The sequence below is a fragment of the Mytilus californianus genome, unplaced genomic scaffold (assembly GCF_021869535.1).
Source record: "Mytilus californianus isolate M0D057914Y unplaced genomic scaffold, xbMytCali1.0.p SCAF_2, whole genome shotgun sequence".
NCBI classification, from domain to species: domain Eukaryota; kingdom Metazoa; phylum Mollusca; class Bivalvia; order Mytilida; family Mytilidae; genus Mytilus; species Mytilus californianus.
The window spans coordinates 10,013,523-10,032,549 of record NW_026262668.1 but is presented as its reverse complement, the minus strand read 5'-3'; the positions used below and the strand labels follow the sequence as shown (position 1 = coordinate 10,032,549).

The following is a 19,027-nucleotide window of genomic DNA, read 5'->3' as shown; positions in this document are numbered from 1 at the left end:
TCTTTCTGAAATTGTACTACAAGGTTCCATATCACAAAGGGAAAGCTGGAATTGAGTTTGGGGGTAATTGCCCTAATCATTTAGGAATTTGGGGCCAAAAAGGGACCAAAAAACACATTTTTCTAGTTTCCAGACAATAACTTGTGTTCAAGTGTATGGATCGCTCTGAAATTGTACTGCAAGGTACTATACAACAAAGGGAAGGCTGGGATTGAGTTTGGGGGTGATGAATCATAAGGGGGTTCAAAAAATTTGGGGGGGGGGGATTTTTTTTTTTTTTTCATTTTTTTTTCTTTTTTTCATTTTTTTTTTCTTTTAAAATTTTCCATTTTAAGTTGGTTATTTCTGATTTATGTTTAAAAACAAATAATAATGATATGGTAGGAGATACACACCAAACAGGATGTGTAAATTTTTATATAATAAGTATTGTGCAATAGCAAGAAATTTTCAATTGCACAGTATTGCACAATAGCAAGAAATCTTCAATTGCACAGTATTGCGCAATAGCAAGAAATCTTCAATTGCACAGTATTGCGCAATAGCAAGAAATATCCAATAGCACAATATTGCGCAATAGAAAGAAATTGTCAATTGTACAGTATTGCGCAATAGCAAGAAATATTCAATTGCACAGTATTGTGCAAAAGAAGATACTTCGTATAAATTGCTTATTTCTTGACCAATTTCAATGGGGTTTTATTCTTGAATTCTTGGGGTTCTTTAATATGCTGAATCTAACCGTGTATTAAGTTTTTGGATTTTGGGCCCCGTTTTGAAATTGGTCCACATTGAGGTCCAAAGGGTCCAAAATTAAACTTTGTTTTATTTCATCAAAAATTGAATTATTGGGGTTCTTTGATATGCCGAATCTAACTGTGTATTTAGATTCTTAATTTTTAGGTTCCGTTTTCAAATTGGTCTACATTAAGGTCCAAAGGGTCCAAAATTAAACTTAGTTTGATTTTAACAAAAATTGAATTCTTAGGGTTCTTTGATATGCTGAATCTAAACATGTATTTAGATTTTTGATTATGGGCCCAGTTTTCAAGTTGGTCCAAATCGGGGTCCAAAATTAAACTTTTGTTTGATTTCAACAAAAATTGAATATATGGGGTTCTTTGATATGCTGAATCTAACCATGTATTTAGATTTTTGATTTTTGGGCCCTGTTATCAACTTTGTCCACATTGAGGTCAAAAGGGTCCAAAATTAAACTTTGTTTGATTTCATAAAAAAATGAATTCTTGGGGTTCTTTGATATGCTGAATCTAACCATGTATTTAGATTTTGGATATTGGACCATAAAAGGTGAATGTCCAATTTAAAATTTTTAAGTTCTTAGACCACATTCATTCTGTGTCAGAAACCTATGCTGTGTCAAATATTTAATCACAATCCAAATGCAAAGCTGTACCAAGCTTGAATGTTGTATCCATACTTGCTCCAACTGTTCAGGGTTAGACCTCTGCGGTCGTATCAAGCTGCGCCCTGCGGAGCATTTTATTATAGTTGATGGGATGAGTTGTTTTGTACTTGAGGGGAAATTGATAATACACAAGAAAAAAAATTGCGGAAACAAAAACAATTCATATTTTATAAACGCGTTCATTATGTTCCTTTTGTCATTTTTTTTTTGTTCTGAAATTTTTTAATTTCCTGCAGACAATTCAAGTCAGGAAGGCAGCTGACCTTAGCGAAATAGATTTTAGAAGTGCCTGACATCAAATGTAAATGTAATTCCAAAGTTGACTTTTGTTTGCTTTCTACCTATTGTTTGAAAAGATTACATTAGTAGTTTTGATGCATTAACTTAAGTATGCCTTGTCATACCAGAGTTATGGAAACTTAACTGTATTGTGTAAGTCAAGCTTTGCAGACATCCATCAGTAGTTTTACTGTTGAAAATTGAGTTTACCTGGCGATGCATTGCGTAGTAATTATTTCGAGGTAAAATTTTCATTAAACGATTTGATGTCATAGGTAAGTTTCCGTTGTCAAATGTAAACACCGGGTGTTTTCTGGCTTTTTGTCTGCTTCATAACTAATTAAAATTTGATAAAAAGATGATTTCTAGGTGAAAAATGTGATTTTGCTTATTATTGAATAAATTACATGTCAATACATTCCAGAATTCAAAATGTCTGTTTCTCTTAGCTACAGTCACGTAGATAGAGAATTTTACGCAAATTGTCAATCAGAACCAATGATACAAAATAATTTGCATTAAAATTTGTGCTCTTTAAATTGAAAATGGAATTCCATGAGCATTTGTTTGCAGTATATGCATACTTTAAGTGTGTTTAACACTTGTACAATGCTGTAGTGCACCTTGGCCTTTTAGAAAACATAGAAATAAGGGATGTAGTATTCATTGTCAATGAGACAGCTATCCACCAAAGACCAAATTATGTGGATGTAGGCAACTATAGCTCACAGCATGGCTATCAGCAATGAGCAAAACAAATTCCACATAGTATTAAGGATCCATGACAAAATGTGAAACTTTCTAAATCAGAAAACTAAATGCCTAATTTATAATAAAACAATATCACTAGTTTGTTATACAGGCATTAGTGGGAAACAGACTCCATTGATCCTTTGGTTTTATTGTGTTGCCTGACAGAATCCAGCTGCAGCAACACATAGGGTCACTTTGGTCTTCATCAGTGTCACACCTTGTTAATATGCAAATCTTTGAAAACGACTGGACAGAATTATCCAAACCACAGTTAATTTTATACAGGATATAATTTTGTGCACCTGCTATTTAAATTTTTGATCTCAACAAATTTCTGAGTTTCAAATCATTGGCCTTTTCATTTTTGCATGTATTATTCAGAGACAGAAGACAAACACACTTCTTTCTGAAGACTTCCACTTTTTATTTCTAAGGGAGTTCTGTAATGATTAGGTTCACAAAACATCAGTATTATTACTACAGTCCTTTTAACATATTTCTCTTAACAGACATGTGTGGTAGTGCTGTTTCAAACTTTGGTCCTATAACTTATTGCATTGATGACACCAAACCTGATGGAACACACCCAGCTGTCATGGGGTTTGTTTTAGCCAATCAAGCTAGAGAACTGATGCACCTATCAGAATCCAAAAGGTATGATATCACACCCAGCTATCATGGGGTTTGCTTTAGCCAATCAAGCTAGAGAACTGATGCATCATTCCGAATCCAAAAACTGTTGCACCAATCAGAGTCCAAAAGGTATTATATCACACCCAGCTGTCATGGGATTTGTTTTAGCCAATCAAGCTAGAAAACTGATGTACCAATTAGAGTCCAAAAGGTATGATATCACACCCAGTTATCATGGGGTTTGTTTTAGCCAATCAAGCTAGAGAACTGATGCACCAATCAGAGTCCAAAAGGTATTATATCACACCCAAACTGGGGTTTGTTTTAACCAATCAAGCTAGAGAACTGATGTACCAATCAGAGTCCAAAAGGTATGATATCACACCCAGTTATCATGGGGTTTGTTTTAGCCAATCAAGCTAGAGGTCTCAGGTTCACCAATCAGAGTCCAAAAGGTATGATATCACACCCAGTTATCATGGGGATTGTTTTAGGGAATCAAGCAATAGAACTAATAAACCTATCAAGAGACCAAAAGTTAAGTAATCACAACCAGCTATCATGGGATTTTTTTAATCATGAACCTAAGCACTTACTAAAGATATATACTTATTGGTTTTTTAAGCCAATCAAACTGAAGAAAGGTACAATATCGCATCCAATTACTGGTACAACTTACAATAGGTTACAACAAGGGAAACATATCTGTGGTCATCAGTGACATAGATATCCCATACTGGTCAACCAAATCTTAATGGCATTTGAAAAACTTTTTAATATGGAAACTTTGATGCAGAAGCTTTCTAGTAGAAGCAACTGCCTATTTATGAAATTGTGATGATAAATGATCTTTCAAGAATACAAAAGAACATTCTTTGTGTGAATTGAACATAAAACATAAGAAAATGAAAAAAATGTTGATTTGGAGAAAAAAATACATCTTGATAATAAGTCATATTATATTCATACAAGCTCAAATTTGAATGTATTAAAAACATGGATGACTTTTAACACTTTATTAGCCAATTTACTTATTATTCCAAAAAATGCAACAAATTGCAGTTAAATAATTATTCGTTGGATTCCCACTTTTATGGATTTCGTGAGTAAAGGTTAACCACTAAATGTTCTACAAGGTACAAAATTTTCTCTAACCATAAATGCTGGCTTTGGTAAAACCACAAAATCAAATATCCACAATAATACAATTTTCCCTCAATACACGAAAATTGGTATCCATGAAAATAAATGAATCCACAGTGATACTTTTTGGTTGCCATGATGATGCTCACCATCAAATTAAGACATCAGATACTGTGGATTCATTTATTTTTCGTGGATTGAGGGAAATTTGTATTTTCGTGGATATTTGATTTCATGGTTTTGCTGAAGTCTGCATAACAGCCTGTTACAAATTTATACCTTGTTGAACATTTAAATTCATGGTTTACGTTTACCCATGAAATCCACGAAAATTTGGTATCCCACGAATAATAATGAATCCACAGTACAATATTGAACAAAATCATACCACATATTTTGCTACAAGGTGTCTTATTTAAAGAAGTCAATGAAGGTAAAAATATCTCTTTGTTATAGCCTTTGCTCATTACATGTTTTTTCTTAAACTTTGTGTGAAATGGCCATTTTAGGTATATTTGATTTAGAAATGTGTATGAACACTGGTGACATTACAAGTGATATTTCTGTACTAAAGTCTCCAGATAATTTCGTCCCATTCATTTATCATTAACCATATTAATTTGGGAAGCTTGAAGAATTTTAGTATTTTAAAAAAAGTTTGGGGCTTCTAATTGGCCCCATGTCAAAAGTGAATGATTTTGTTCCCAAAAATAGTGACTCTTGTAGAACCTCCTTTCTTGCAGGATTTTACAATATGATCTTCCAACCACAAATATATGTATAGATTAATAAATTTAATGGTGTATGATGAGTCTTTTTTCCTTGGCAACCAAAATGTATAAACTCCTTTCATGAAGAGTATGAATTTCTGCACAGGTGACCCATTTCTTTAAATTAAAGGTTTTTAATCACTGAAATGTGATTTAATTTTAAATTGATTATTTGTAGAAAGGATGCAATTTGTCAACATTATGCACAAGCATTTAAATGTGAGCAGTTTCTTAAGGTAAAATTTTATCTAGTTATAGAACTTTGCTTGATTAATTTAAACATTTTATTGTCAAAATTATATAAAATGATTGAATACAAATAAAAAACAAACAAAATATTAGTCTCACTAGAACAAAACTAATGCATTGCTTTTTTCCTATCGATTTTTATCAGTTAAAATATCAGGTCATTGTTATGTATTATTGTCTGGTAAAAAATTTGCTGACTAACAGGTTTTTTGAAATAAAGAATTATTAAAAAACAAAATAGTTGATCCAATTACATTACTTACTTTAAAAAACGCATCTTTACAGATAAAAAGAACATGTATAGCTACAACACTATTGGTCTTGTCAATGGATTGACTCAATCTTTACAGATAAAAAGAACATGTATAGCTACAACACTATTGGTCTTGTCAATTGATTGACTCAATCTTTACAGATAAAAAGAACATGTATAGCTACAACACTATTGGTCTTGTCAATTGATTGACTCAATCTTTACAGATAAAAAGAACATGTATAGCTACAACACTATTGGTCTTGTCAATTGATTGACTCAATCTTTACAGATAAAAAGAACATGTATAGCTACAACACTATTGGTCTTGTCAATTGATTGACTCAATCTTTACAGATAAAAAGAACATGTATAGCTACAACACTATTGGTCTTGTCAATTGATTGACTCAATCTTTACAGATAAAAAGAACATGTATAGCTACAACACTATTGGTCTTGTCAATTGATTAATTCATTTTTGTCGAGCCTTCGACTTTAGTCGAAAAAGCGAGACATAGCGATCCTACATTCCGTCGGCGTCGTCGTCGGCGGCGTCCACAAATATTCACTCTGTGGTTAAAGTTTTTAAAATTTTAATAACTTTCTTAAACTATCCTGGATTTCTACCAAACTTGGACAGAAGCTTGTTTATGATCATAAGATAGTATCCAGAAGTAAATTTTGTAAAAATAAAATTCCATTTTTTCCGTATTTTACTTATAAATGGACTTAGTTTTTCTGCCGGGAAATATTACATTCACTCTGTGGTTAAAGTTTTTAAAATTTTAATAACTTTCTTAAACTATCCTGGGTTTCTACCAAACTTGGACAGAAGCTTGTTTATGATCATAAGATAGTATCCAGAAGTAAATTTTGTAAAAAAAAAAATCCATTTTTTCCTTATTTTACTTTTAAATGGACTTAGATTTTCTGCCAGGAAACAACACATTCACTCTGTGGTTAAAGTTTTTAAAATTTTAATAACTTTCTTATACTATTTTGGATTTGTACCAAACTTGGACAGAAGCTTGTTTATGATCAAAAGCTAGTATCTAGAAGGAAATTTTGTAAAAAAATAAATCCATTTTTTCAGTATTTTACTTTTAAATGGACTTAGATTTTCTGCCAGGAAACAACACATTCACTCTGTGGTTAAAGTTTTTAAAATTTTAATAACTTTCTTATACTATTTTGGATTTGTACCAAACTTGGACAGAAGCTTGTTTATGGTCAAATGCTAGTATCTAGAAGGAAATTTTTTTTTTCTTCCAGTTAACATTACATTCAGTCTGCAGTTAAAGTTTTTAAACATTTATTAGATTCATAAACTATCCTGGATTTTTACCAAACTTGAACAGAAGCTTCTTACAATCAAAAGATAGTATCAAGAGGAATATTTTTATTGATTTACTTCCTCATTTTTGTTGAGCCTGCGATTAACAGAAAAAGTAGGCGAGACACTGGGTTCCGCGGAACCCTTACAAATTTTTTAGATAAAAAGAACATATGAGCTGCATTAGATAGTAATCAACCTTATGCAAATTAATACAAATACATGTAGTACGCTATTTTTGATGGAGAAATGTGCATGCAAATGCTTGAAGCGTTTCTAAATTTGGATATTTTGTAAGAATCTTAGAATTCAGACCAACACTGACCTTAAATGTCAGAATTTTACTTCCCAATCAATCACTGTGTAACGCATGTATATGCAGTCTGGGATGTGGTTCGATAAAATTGCTTCGCTTGTTTATTTCGCTCTCCGGTCAAATCATGTCATTTCGCTGCCTCCAATGGTAGACGTGACAACGATGGGTGTCGTCAGGATAGTTACGATTAAAGGAATCAGTTAGGAACTAGACGATCCCCTTTAGTATAGGTGAGTTGTATTATAGTTGTTGCTTGAGGATAAATGTATGTTGTAGAATAATTCATAATCAGGAATAGCTTGAACTGAACGAAACATGTTGCTACGGTGACCAGGAAACCGAAGGTAGAAAATTTTTAAAAAATCTAGAGACGATCGTTCTGAGTGCCATCTACACATTCAAACATGTACACAACCACAGTATCCACTATCTAATGTGTTTTCATAATTATGTGATATAGGGCAAAAAACGGTAGCAGTTTTTTTGTCATGTTGTTAAGCATTTTCAGGGGAGATAATGTTATTTTTACGGGTGTGTTTGATTACGTTTGTTACACTGTAACATTATATAATACATGCTCATAAAGTCGCTAAAAAGCGCTCATCACACAAATGAACTCAATGTTAATTATTCTATTTACCGGGTTATTGGTTCTTTATCCTAACTTAATGTTTTGTGGTGTATATTACAAAAAGGGGGGGTGCTTTAAAAACACTGAAATACCTTAATAATCCTACAATACCTGCAATTGTTTAACAGAACAAGAGAGATATATCGTATTATAAACCTATTTTTTCTTACATATTCGTTAGATATTTAGAAAATATAGTCAAATGTTAAGTATGAATATCCATCCCCCTTTTTAGCTCACCTGGCCCAAAGGGCCAAGTGAGCTTTTCTCATCACTTGGCGTCCGTCGTCCGTCGTCCGTAAACTTTTACAAAAATCTTCTCCTCTGAAACTACTGGGCCAAATTTGACCAAACTTGGCCACAATCATCATTGGGGTATCTTGTTTAAAAAATGTGTCCGGTGACCCGGCCAACCAACCAAGATGGCCGCCATGGCTAAAAATAGAACATAGGGGTAAAATGTAGATTTTGGCTTATATCTCTGAAACCAAATCATTTAGAGCAAATCTGACATGGGGTAAAATTGTTTATCAGGTCAAGATCTATCTGCCCTGAAATTTTGAGATGAATCTGACATCTCGTTGTTGTGTTGCTGCCCCTGAATTGGTAATTTTAAGGAAATTTTGCCGTTTTTGGTTATTATCTTGAATATTATTATAGATAGAGATAAACTGTAAACAGCAATAATGTTCAGCAAAGTAAGATCTACAAATAAGTCAACTTGACCAAAATGGTCAGTTGACCCCTTAAGGAGTTATTGCCCTTTATAGTCAATTTTTAACCATTTTTCGTTAATTTTTGTTATCTTTTACAAAAATCTTCTCCTCTGAATCTACTAAGACAAATTTAACCAAACTTGTCCACAATCATCATTAGGGTATCTAGTTTAAAAAATGTGTCCGATGACCCCGCCCGCGAACCAAGATGGCCGACATGGCTAAAAAATAGAACATAGGGTAAAATGCAGTTTTTGGCTCATATCTCTGAAACCAAAGCATTTAGAGCAAATCTTACAAGGATAAAATTGTTCATTAGGTCAAGATCTATCTGCCCTGAAATTTTCAGACCAATCAGGCAACATGTTGTTGGGTTGCTGCCCCTGAATTGGTAATTTTAAGAAAATTTTGCAGCTTTTGGTTATTATCTTGAATATTATTATAGATAGAGATAAACTGTGAACAGCAATAATGTTCAGCAAAGTAAGATCTACAAATAAGTCAAACATGACCAAAATTGTCAATTGACCCTTTTAAGGAGTTATTGCCCTTTATAGTCAATTTTTTACAATTTTCATAAATTTTGTAAACTTTTGTAAATTTTTACAAAATAATTTCCACTGTAACTACTGGGCCAAGTTCATTATAGATTGAGATAATTGTAAGCAGCAAGAATGTTCAGTAAAGTAAGATCTACAAACACATCACCATCACCAAAACACAATTTTGTCATGAATCCATCTGTGTCCTTTGTTTAATATGCACATAGACCAAGGTGAGCGACACAGGCTCTTTAGAGCCTCTAGTTTCAATTCATTATTTAAAAAGACAGCTCTAAAGAATATGCAATAACCTAACATTGATAATTTAGCTAACAATGAATCCAGTACATTTTCCCAACAAGTAAAGACCAATGAAAACATTTGATATTATTTGAAAAACTTGGACAATTAAGTAAGATCTGTGGTTTCATAGATATTAATGATATATATTTATCTTTAATTCATATATATATCATGACATATATATATCTCGTGATGCATCTGATTTATAAATCCAGTGGCAGATCCGGAGTAAAGTGCTGTGTTCAGACCCGTTTGTATGGGGAACATGTGGTTGGAACCCCCTCTTTAATTGCTTGTTTAATTTTTTTTTTTGCAGTAATGCTCGAAAAGGAAGAAAGACAGTAATTTTATCATGATGTTATGCAGATGGTTTCCGACAGATTCCTTAACATCACGGTTTATAAGAGACTCATGAGCCTCGTTTAGTGCAAGATGCTGACATGCCTTACCTGTTACGCTGGCTGAAAAGTCCCCATTTTGAAAGCACGTTAAAATATTGTGTGGAAGTTCTACTATATCTGATAGTCAGATGTCTTGGAATTATTCTCAAGTACATGTGCTGATCAAACGCATGGAACAGAGGGGAGATGCTTTTAAGTGGTGCTAATCTGAGATTCCAATTTGAACTATGGAAGAAACAATATATATGAATAAAATTATCCCACAATAGGAACTGTCTTTTTTTTCTTCATGCAGAATTTGTCAAACATATCCATAACAGAACAGTCTCCTTCATACATTTGTAATACTGATAATATTTTCAGATGCATGCACAGTTGTTTTTCTTCTGCTTCACATATTTATTAATTTCTAACACAAGCTTTAATGTGATTTAATTGCTGAGATGATATAGCAGTGCCATTGGTTTCCCCTCTCTCTTTGTTCCAAGAACTTGATCATCTGAACTCATCTGCTATCTTTTTTAAAACCAGCATCAAAATAAATTTTATAATATTTACATTCTTCATAATATGTGTAGTACGTGAAATATGAAGACACTCATGTACTAGTTGTAAAAGTGAGCATGTATGAGAAAAACTGAAATTAAAGTGAGCCACCGTATAAGATAAAAACTAATATTAGCGAGTCATTATGTGAAGAACTTTAATATTCTTGAATCTGTTTCTGAGTTGTGAAGAACTAACTGACATTAGAACAGTTATTTAAGTAAAGCACTATAATACAAGCGAGTCCTTATACGAAGATCTATAATAAAATTTAGTCTAAATGTAAAACTGTTAACTTAGTCAAGATCTCGTATGCGTGACTCTAAATGTCTCACAACTTTACGACTGTGGGTAAACTATTAAAAAAAGTAAAAGATATAAATAATAAATCTTATGAATAATATTCGCGATCAAAGAAAGAAATATCACATCATGTCGGCGGACAATTGTTAGATGCTATAAGATCGAGAAAAAATATAACGAAAATAAAACCCAAAAGAAATCACTGAAACATCTGCAATCCGAATTAAAGACGCAAACACATCACAAGAAAAAACAAGATCACACCATCTCGGCGGGCAACTGTTGACTTTTAAAACGTTGTAAGATCGAAATATATGACAAAAAAAAAAACAGAACTGCAATCCACAAATTAGACACAAAGAGTCACAAGAAATAACCTGATCACGCCAATGTTGGTGGGCAACTGTCGATATTGTTTGATCGAACACAAACATAACCAAAACATGACACAACCTGATCACGCCAATGTTGGTGGGCAACTGTCGATATTGTTTGATCGAACACAAACATAACCAAAACATGACACCAAAGAAATAAGACGCAAACTAAATTACAAGAAATTACAAGATCAATGTTAGATGTATCAAACAAAATTCCGAAAGTACAATTGGTTAACACAAACAATAAAAATACAACGATATAAATCAAGCTACCCCTAGTCCTATAATATAAGACTTCGAAGGTTCATATACATTCAACGTTTTTTATCGGATTTTTTTTTACTATCAATGTTGAACCTCAAAGACTTCGAAGGTTCATATCATATACATTAAACGTTTTTTATCGGACATTGTTCTTACTATCAATGTTGAATTCGAGGTTCAACATTGATATTAAAGAAAAGTCCAATAAAAAACGTTGAATGTAATTGATATGAACCTTCGATGTCTTATATTAATTTATAGGACTTTGCTACCCCAAGAACTCAACTTGACAATGGTCAACCAATCCAGGTTACCGCATAACTAAGGTGAAACTCAATGTGTAACAAAACTTTTTAAATGATACAGAAAATATGACTGTCAGAGTAATTGTACTTGTTTACGTAAACACACATATCAAACATGCAAATAATTTTTTTAAATAATAGTTTTAATCACTAAAAAGTCATGTGATGTTACATTTTTAGGACGGGGTGTGTTCGATGCGTTAATCAACGAGGAAACCCCGCCAGATAACATCCAACTTTGATATTTCGTACAAATGTCAAATTTTGGTGTGCTACTTTGGGAATGGTCTTAACCGATTGATAATTCATTTCTCAATATTCGTAATTTTTCACAGATTTTTTCTATGTCGGCAAAAAAAAGTAGCAGTTTATAAGGAGACCCCCTAATTGAAGTAACAGCTGGACTTCTGGTAGTTTTAAAAACGATTGTTAGCAAGTTGCATTGTTAACAGTTGTACAATATGAAAATGGATCAACGTGAATGCAAATATTTATAATGTTTTGACGGAAAGTAACTTTTGTGACATCTTGGCAACCGTATACAAAATTTATTTCACTTTTTACCTTCTAAACACAAGAGTTCCAATTCTTTTGTTCTATTTAAACTGCATACCGGACTGTATGTAACTATCGCCACTTGCACTAGGTCGATTTCTATCAGATGCAGCTCATATAAAGCTACATCACTTTAGGTTTTATCAATTGATCAACTCATCTTTTTAGATGAAAAGAACATGTATAGCTACAATACTTTTGGTCTTGTCAATTGATTGACTCATCATTTTTTAGATGAAAAGAACATTTATAGCTACATCGCTTTTGGTCTTGTCAATCGATCTACTCAATTTTTTTATATGAAAATAACATATAAAGCTACAATACTTTTGGTCTTGTCAATTAATTGACTCATCTTTTTTAGATGAAAAGAACATTTATAGCTACAATACTTTTGGTCTTGTCAATTGATTGACTCACCTTTTTAGCTCACCTGACCTGAAAGGTCAAGTGAGCTTTTCTCATCACTTTGCGTCCGTCGTCCTGCGTCCGTCGTCCTGCGTCCGTCGTCCGTAAACTTTTACAAAAATCTTCTCCTCTGAAACTACTGGGCCAAATGCACCCAAACTTAAACACAATCATCATTCAAGTATTTAGTTTAAAAAATGTGTCCGATGACCCCGCCAACCTACCAAGATGGTCGCCATTGCTAAAAATAGAACATAGGGGTAAAATGCAGTTTTTGGCTTATAACTCAAAAACCAAAGCATTAAGAGCAAATCTGACATGGGGTAAAATTGTTCATCAGGTCAAGATCTATCTGCCCTGAAATTTTCAGATGAATCGGACAACCGGTTATTGGGTTGCTGCCCCTGAATTGGTAATTTTAAGGAAATTTTGCTGTTTTTGGTTATTATCTTGAATATTATTATAGATAGAGATAAACTGTAAACAACAATAATGTTCAGCAAAGTAAGATTTACAAATGAGTCAATATAACCGAAATGGTTAGTTGACCCCTTTAGGAGTAATTGCCCTTTATAGTCAATTTTTAACCATTTTTCGTAAATCTTAGTAATCTTTTACAAAAATCTTCTCCTCTGAAACAACTGGGCCAAATTAAACCAAACTTGGCCACAATCATCATTGGGGTATCTAGTTTACAAAATGTGTGGCGTGACCCGGCCAACCAACCAAGATGGCCGCCACAGCTAAAAATAAAACATAGGGGTAAAATGCAGTTTTTGGCTTATAACTCAAAAACCAAAGCATTAAGAGCAAATCTGACATGGGTAAAATTGTTCATCAGGTCAAGATCTATCTGCCCTGAAATTTTCAGATGAATCGAACAACCTGTTGTTGGGTTGCTGCCCCTGAATTGGTAATTTTAAGGAAATTTTGCTGTTTTTTGTTATTATCTTGAATATTATTATAGATAGAGAAAACTGTAAACAGCAATAATGTTCAGCAAAGTAAGATTAACAAATAAGTCAACATGACTGAAATGGTCAGTTGACCCCTTTAGGAGTTATTGCCCTTTATAGTCAATTTTTAACAATTTTTCGTAAATCTTAGTAATCTTTTACAAAAATCTTCTCCTCTGAAACAACTGGGCCAAATTAAACCAAACTTGGCCACAATCATCATTTGGTTATCTAGTTTTAAAAATGTGTGGCGTGACCTGGTCAACCAACCAAGATGGCCGCCACGGCTAAAAATAGAACATGGGGGTAAAATTCAGTTTTTGGCTTTTAACTCAAAAACCAAAGCATTTAAAGCAAATCTGACATGAAGTAAAATTGTTTATCAGGTCAAGATCTATCTGCCCTGAAATTTTCAGATGAATCGGACAACCCGTTGTTGGGTTGCTGCCCCTGAATTGGTAATTTTAAGGTAATTTTGCTGTTTTTGGTTATTATCTTGAATATTATTATAGATAGAGATAAACTGTAAAAAACAATAAATGTCGGCAAAGTAAGATCTACAAATAAGTCAACATGACCGAAATTGTCAGTTGACCCCTTTAGGAGTTATTGCCCTTTATAGTCAATTTTTAACCATTTTTTCGTAAATCTTAGTAATCTTTTACAAAAATCTTCTCCTCTGATGAAACTACTGGGCCAAGTTAATTATAGATAGAGATAATTGTAAGCAGGAAAAATGTTCAGTAAATTAAGATGTACAAACACATCACCATCACCAAAACACAATTTTGTCATGAATCCATCTGCGTCCTTTGTTTAATATTCACATAGACCAAGGTGAGCGACACAGGCTCTTTAGAGCCTCTAGTTTAGATGAAAAGAACATTTATAGCTACAATACTTTTGGTCTTATCAATTGATTGACTCATTTTTATACGACCGCAAAAATTAAAAATTTTTTGGTCGTATATTGGTATGACGTTGGCGTCGTCGTTGTCTGGCGTCGTCCGGCGTCGTCCGAAGACACATTGGTTTTCGCACTCTAACTTTAGTTTAAGTGAATGGATCTCCATGAAATTTTACCATCAGGTTCAATACCACGAAAGGAAGGTTGGGATTGATTTTGGGGGTTATGGTACCAACAGTTAAGGAATTAGGGGCCTAAAAGGGGCCAAAAATAAGCATTTTTGTAACTTCCAGACAATAACTTGTGTGTAAGTGTATGGATCTCTCTGACATTGTACCACAAGGTTCCATATCACAAAGGGAAGGCTGTAATTGATTTTGGGGGTAATTGCCTCAAAATTGTAGGAATTAGGGGCCAAAAAAGGGGCAAAAAACAAGCATTTTTCTAGTTTCATGACAATAACTTGTGTGTAAGTGTTTGGATATTTCTGAAATTGTACTACAAGGTTCCATATCACAAAGGGAAAGCTGGAATTGAGTTTGGGGGTAATTGCCTGAAACGTTTAGGAATTGGGGGCCAAAAAGGGGCCAAAAATAAGCATTTTTCTAGTTTCCAGACAATAACTTGTGTTCAAGTGTATGGATCTCTCTGAAATTGTACTGCAAGGTACCATACCACAAAGGGAAGGCTGGGATTGAGTTTGGGGGTGATGAATCATAAGGGGGTTCAAAGAATTGGGGGGGGGGGATTTTTTTTTTTTCTTTTTTTTCTTTTTTTTTTCTTTTAAAATTTTCCATTTTAAGTTGGTTATTTCTGATTTATATTTAAAAGCAAATTATAATGGTATGGTAGGAGATACACACCAAACAGGATGTGTAAATTATTATATAATAAGTATTGTGCAATAGCAAGAAATTTTCAATTGCACAGTATTGCACAATAGCAAGAAATCTTCAATTGCACAGTATTGCGCAATAGCAAGAAATCTTCAATTGCACAGTAGTGCGCAATAGCAAGAAATATTCAATAGCACAATATTGCGCAATAGCAAGAAATTGTCAATTGTACAGTATTGCGCAATAGCAAGAAATATTCAATTGCACAGTATTGTGCAAAAGAAGATACTTCGTATAAATTGCTTATTTCTTGATCAATTTCAATGGGGTTTTATTCTTGAATTCTTGGGGTCTTTAATATGCTGAATCTAACCGTGTATTAAGTTTTTGGATTTTGGGCCCCGTTTTGAAATTGGTCCACATTGAGGTCAAAAGGGTCCAAAATTAAACTTTGTTTGATTTCATCAAAAATTGAATTATTGGGGTTCTTTGATATGCCGAATCTAACAGTGTATTTAGATTCTTAATTTTTGGTTCCGTTTTCAAATTGGTCTACATTAAGGTCCAAAGGGTCCAAAATTAAACTTAGTTTGATTTTAACAAAAATTGAATTTTTAGGGTTCTTTGATATGCTGAATCTAAACATGTATTTAGATTTTTGATTATGGGCCCAGTTTTCAAGTTGGTCCAAATCGGGGTCCAAAATTAAACTTTGTTTGATTTCAACAAAAATTGAAAATTTGGGGTTCTTTGATATGCTGAATCTAACCATGTATTTAGATTTTTGATTTTTGGGCCCCGTTATCAACTTTGTCCACATTGAGGTCAAAAGGGTCCAAAATTAAACTTTGTTTGATTTCATCAAAAATTGAATTCTTGGGGTTCTTTGATATGCTGAATCTAACCATGTATTTAGATTTTGGATATTGGACCATAATAGGTGAATGTCCAATTTAAAATTTTTAAGTTCTTAGACCACATTCATTCTGTGTCAGAAACCTATGCTGTGTCAAATATTTAATCACAATCCAAATTCAGAGCTGTATCAAGCTTGAATGTTGTGTCCATACTTGCCCCAACTGTTCAGGGTTCGACCTCTGCGGTCGTATCAAGCTGCGCCCTGGGGAGCATTTTATTTTTAGATGAAAAGAACATTTATAGCTTCATCACTTTTTGGTCTTGTCAATAGATCGACTCATCTTTTTTAGATGAAAAGAACATTTATTGCTACAACACTTTTTATACGACCGTAAAACTTTTTGAGTCCATATTATGTCATGGCGATGTCTGCGTCAGTGTCCGAAGACATTTTGGTTCGCAGACAATAACTTGGAGTATAAGTGTATGGATCTCTATGAAACTTAAGCACAATGTTCCATACCACTAAATGATGGTTTGGATTGTTTTTGGGGGGTATTGTCCTAGCGGTTTTGTAATTAGCCAATTTAGGGCAAAAAAAAGGTCAGTTTTACTGGTCCATAGAAAATTAAATTGGTTCGCAGACAATAACTTTAGTATAAGTGTATGGATCTGTATGAAATTTTAGCACAAGGTTCCATACTACAACAGGAGGGTTGGGATTGATTTTAGGGGTTATTGTCGTAGCTTTTTTGTAATTAGGGGCCAGAAAGGGGCCAAAAACAATTATTTGTCTGGTTTTAAGACAATAATTTAAGTATAAGTGTATATATCTCTATTAAATTTTAGCACAAGGTACCACACCACAATAGGAAGGTTGTGATTAATTTTGGGCATTATTGTTATAGCTGTTTAGGAATAAGAGGCCAACAAGGGCTTAACAAAAACAATTATTTGTCTGTAGATAGATATAAGAAGATGTGGTATGAGTGCCAATGAGACAACTCTCCATCCAAGTCACAATTTGTAAAAGTAAACCATTATAGGTCAAAGTACGGCCTTCAACGCGGAGCCTTGGCTCACACTGAACAGCATGCTATAAAGGGCCCCAAAAATGACTAGTGTAAAACCATTCAAACAGGAAAACCAACGTTCTAATCTATATAAAAAACGAGAAACAAGAAACACTTACAAATAAAATAACGTCCACAGGTAAATAAAAATAATTATGTTGTAAGGTATACATGTAGTACGGAAATAATTTTGTTGTTCCTAGTACGAGAACAAAAGTGAAAATTTATCGGCATACTAAACACTTATCAAAGGTGGTATATATTAAATATAGTGAGACTAGATATAACACTGAATAAGTAAACATTAAATAACAAAAATACATGGACAGTCAAAGAAGACATGACTTGTGCAATGCCAAAATAAAAGTATCGACAGGCAGTAGGATAGTTAGGAGTTAACCTGTTAATAAATATGTATAATGTAATATATAGATAGAGTAATCTATATATATATAGAAACTGAACGTGGATGTGTATTTATACATCCCAAAAAAACGTGTGAAAAGAATACAAATTTAGTTATGTTATGGTAAGATAACCTTTACTAATAAGTTTGTTTAAAGGTTCGATGAGTTTACACGGATCACATAGTGATTTCCGCGCTTTTAGTATAATATTACCGTAAAATTGAGGATGTGAAATATCGTTTTTAATAAGTTTTCTACAGGTACAGCCAAATTTACTTATCAAATCTTTGTATCTATGAAAGAATTTAGTAAACGTTTTAAGCAATTTATGGTAACGAAATCCCTGACTTAATAATTTAACAGTGATGCATTGATTACGTTCGTTAAAATCTATTACATCACTACACACACGGGCATAACAAACGAGTTGGGATATATAAACACCGTATGATGGAGCCAAAGGAACATCGCTGTCTAAAAAGGGAAAATTAACAATAGGGAATGAAAAATCGTCTCTTTTGTCGTAGATTTTAGTATGGAGTTTCCCTTTAAAAATTGAAATGTCTAAACCTAGAAAAGGACAACTACTGCTGTTTATGTAAGATTTATTTAAAGTAAGTTCCTTTGGGTAAATTTCGGTAGTATATTTAGAGAACTCTGGATTATTTAACGAAAAAATATCATCAAGATAATGGTAGGTATTGTTGAATGTATCAACCAAATGTAACAATGACGTGTCTTTACTGAGTTTGGTCATAAACTGAGATTCATAGCAATACAGGAATAAATCTGCTATTAAAGGGGCGCAGTTAGTGCCCATAGGAATGCCTACTACCTGTCGATACATTTTATCGCCGAAATATACATATATGTTGTCCAGGAGAAAATTTAAAGCTTCCATCATATATGTTGTCCAGGAGAAAATTTAAAGCTTCCATCATATCTCCACATTTCCAGTAAGTGTATCTAGCATACTTTCCTTTTTCGTTACATAAAAAGGCTTTAAACGAGTTACAGCAAATAAATTTGCAATGAGATTTTTCAAAAGACCAGACAATAACTTGAGTATAAGTGTATGGATCTCTATTAAATTTTAGCACAAGGTTCCATCCCACAATAGGAAGGTTTGGATTTATTTTTTAGGTTATTGTCATAGCTGTTTAGTAATTAGGAGCCAAAAACAAGCATTTTTCATGTTTCATGACAGTAATTTGTGTATAAAAGTATAGATTTCTATGAAATTTTACCATAAGGTTTCATACTTCAAAAGGAAAGTTGGGATTGATTTTTGGGGGTTATGGCCCAAACTGTCTAATAATTAGGGGTCAAAAAGGGGCCAAAAACAACTATTTTTCTGGTTTGAAGGCAATAACTTGAGTATAAGTGTATTAATTTCTATTAAATTTTAGCACAAGGTTCCAATTACCACAATAGGAAGGTTGGGATTGATTTTGGGGGGTATTGTCGTAGCCGTTT

The 19,027-nt window shown here is 33.2% G+C and overlaps 1 protein-coding gene and 1 long non-coding RNA gene across 3 annotated transcripts in view; one reads left to right on the top strand and one right to left on the bottom strand.

Annotated features, from left to right (window-relative positions):
* The window catches only part of LOC127727857 (amine oxidase [flavin-containing]-like), a 115,772-nt gene that overhangs the window by 41,971 nt on the left and 54,774 nt on the right, over positions 1-19,027 (top strand). For both annotated transcript variants that reach the window (XM_052234975.1, XM_052234976.1), the window contains exons 9-10: positions 2,971-3,115; positions 5,186-5,243. In XM_052234975.1, coding sequence (XP_052090935.1) covers positions 2,971-3,115; positions 5,186-5,243 — 203 coding nt within the window. The remainder of the gene's footprint in view (positions 1-2,970; positions 3,116-5,185; positions 5,244-19,027) is intronic.
* LOC127727907 (uncharacterized) lies at positions 1,040-16,351 on the bottom strand. The gene is made up of 2 exons (XR_007993889.1): positions 16,213-16,351; positions 1,040-1,370 (listed from the first exon to the last, which is right to left on the bottom strand). It is a non-coding gene; the product is annotated as an uncharacterized LOC127727907 (long non-coding RNA).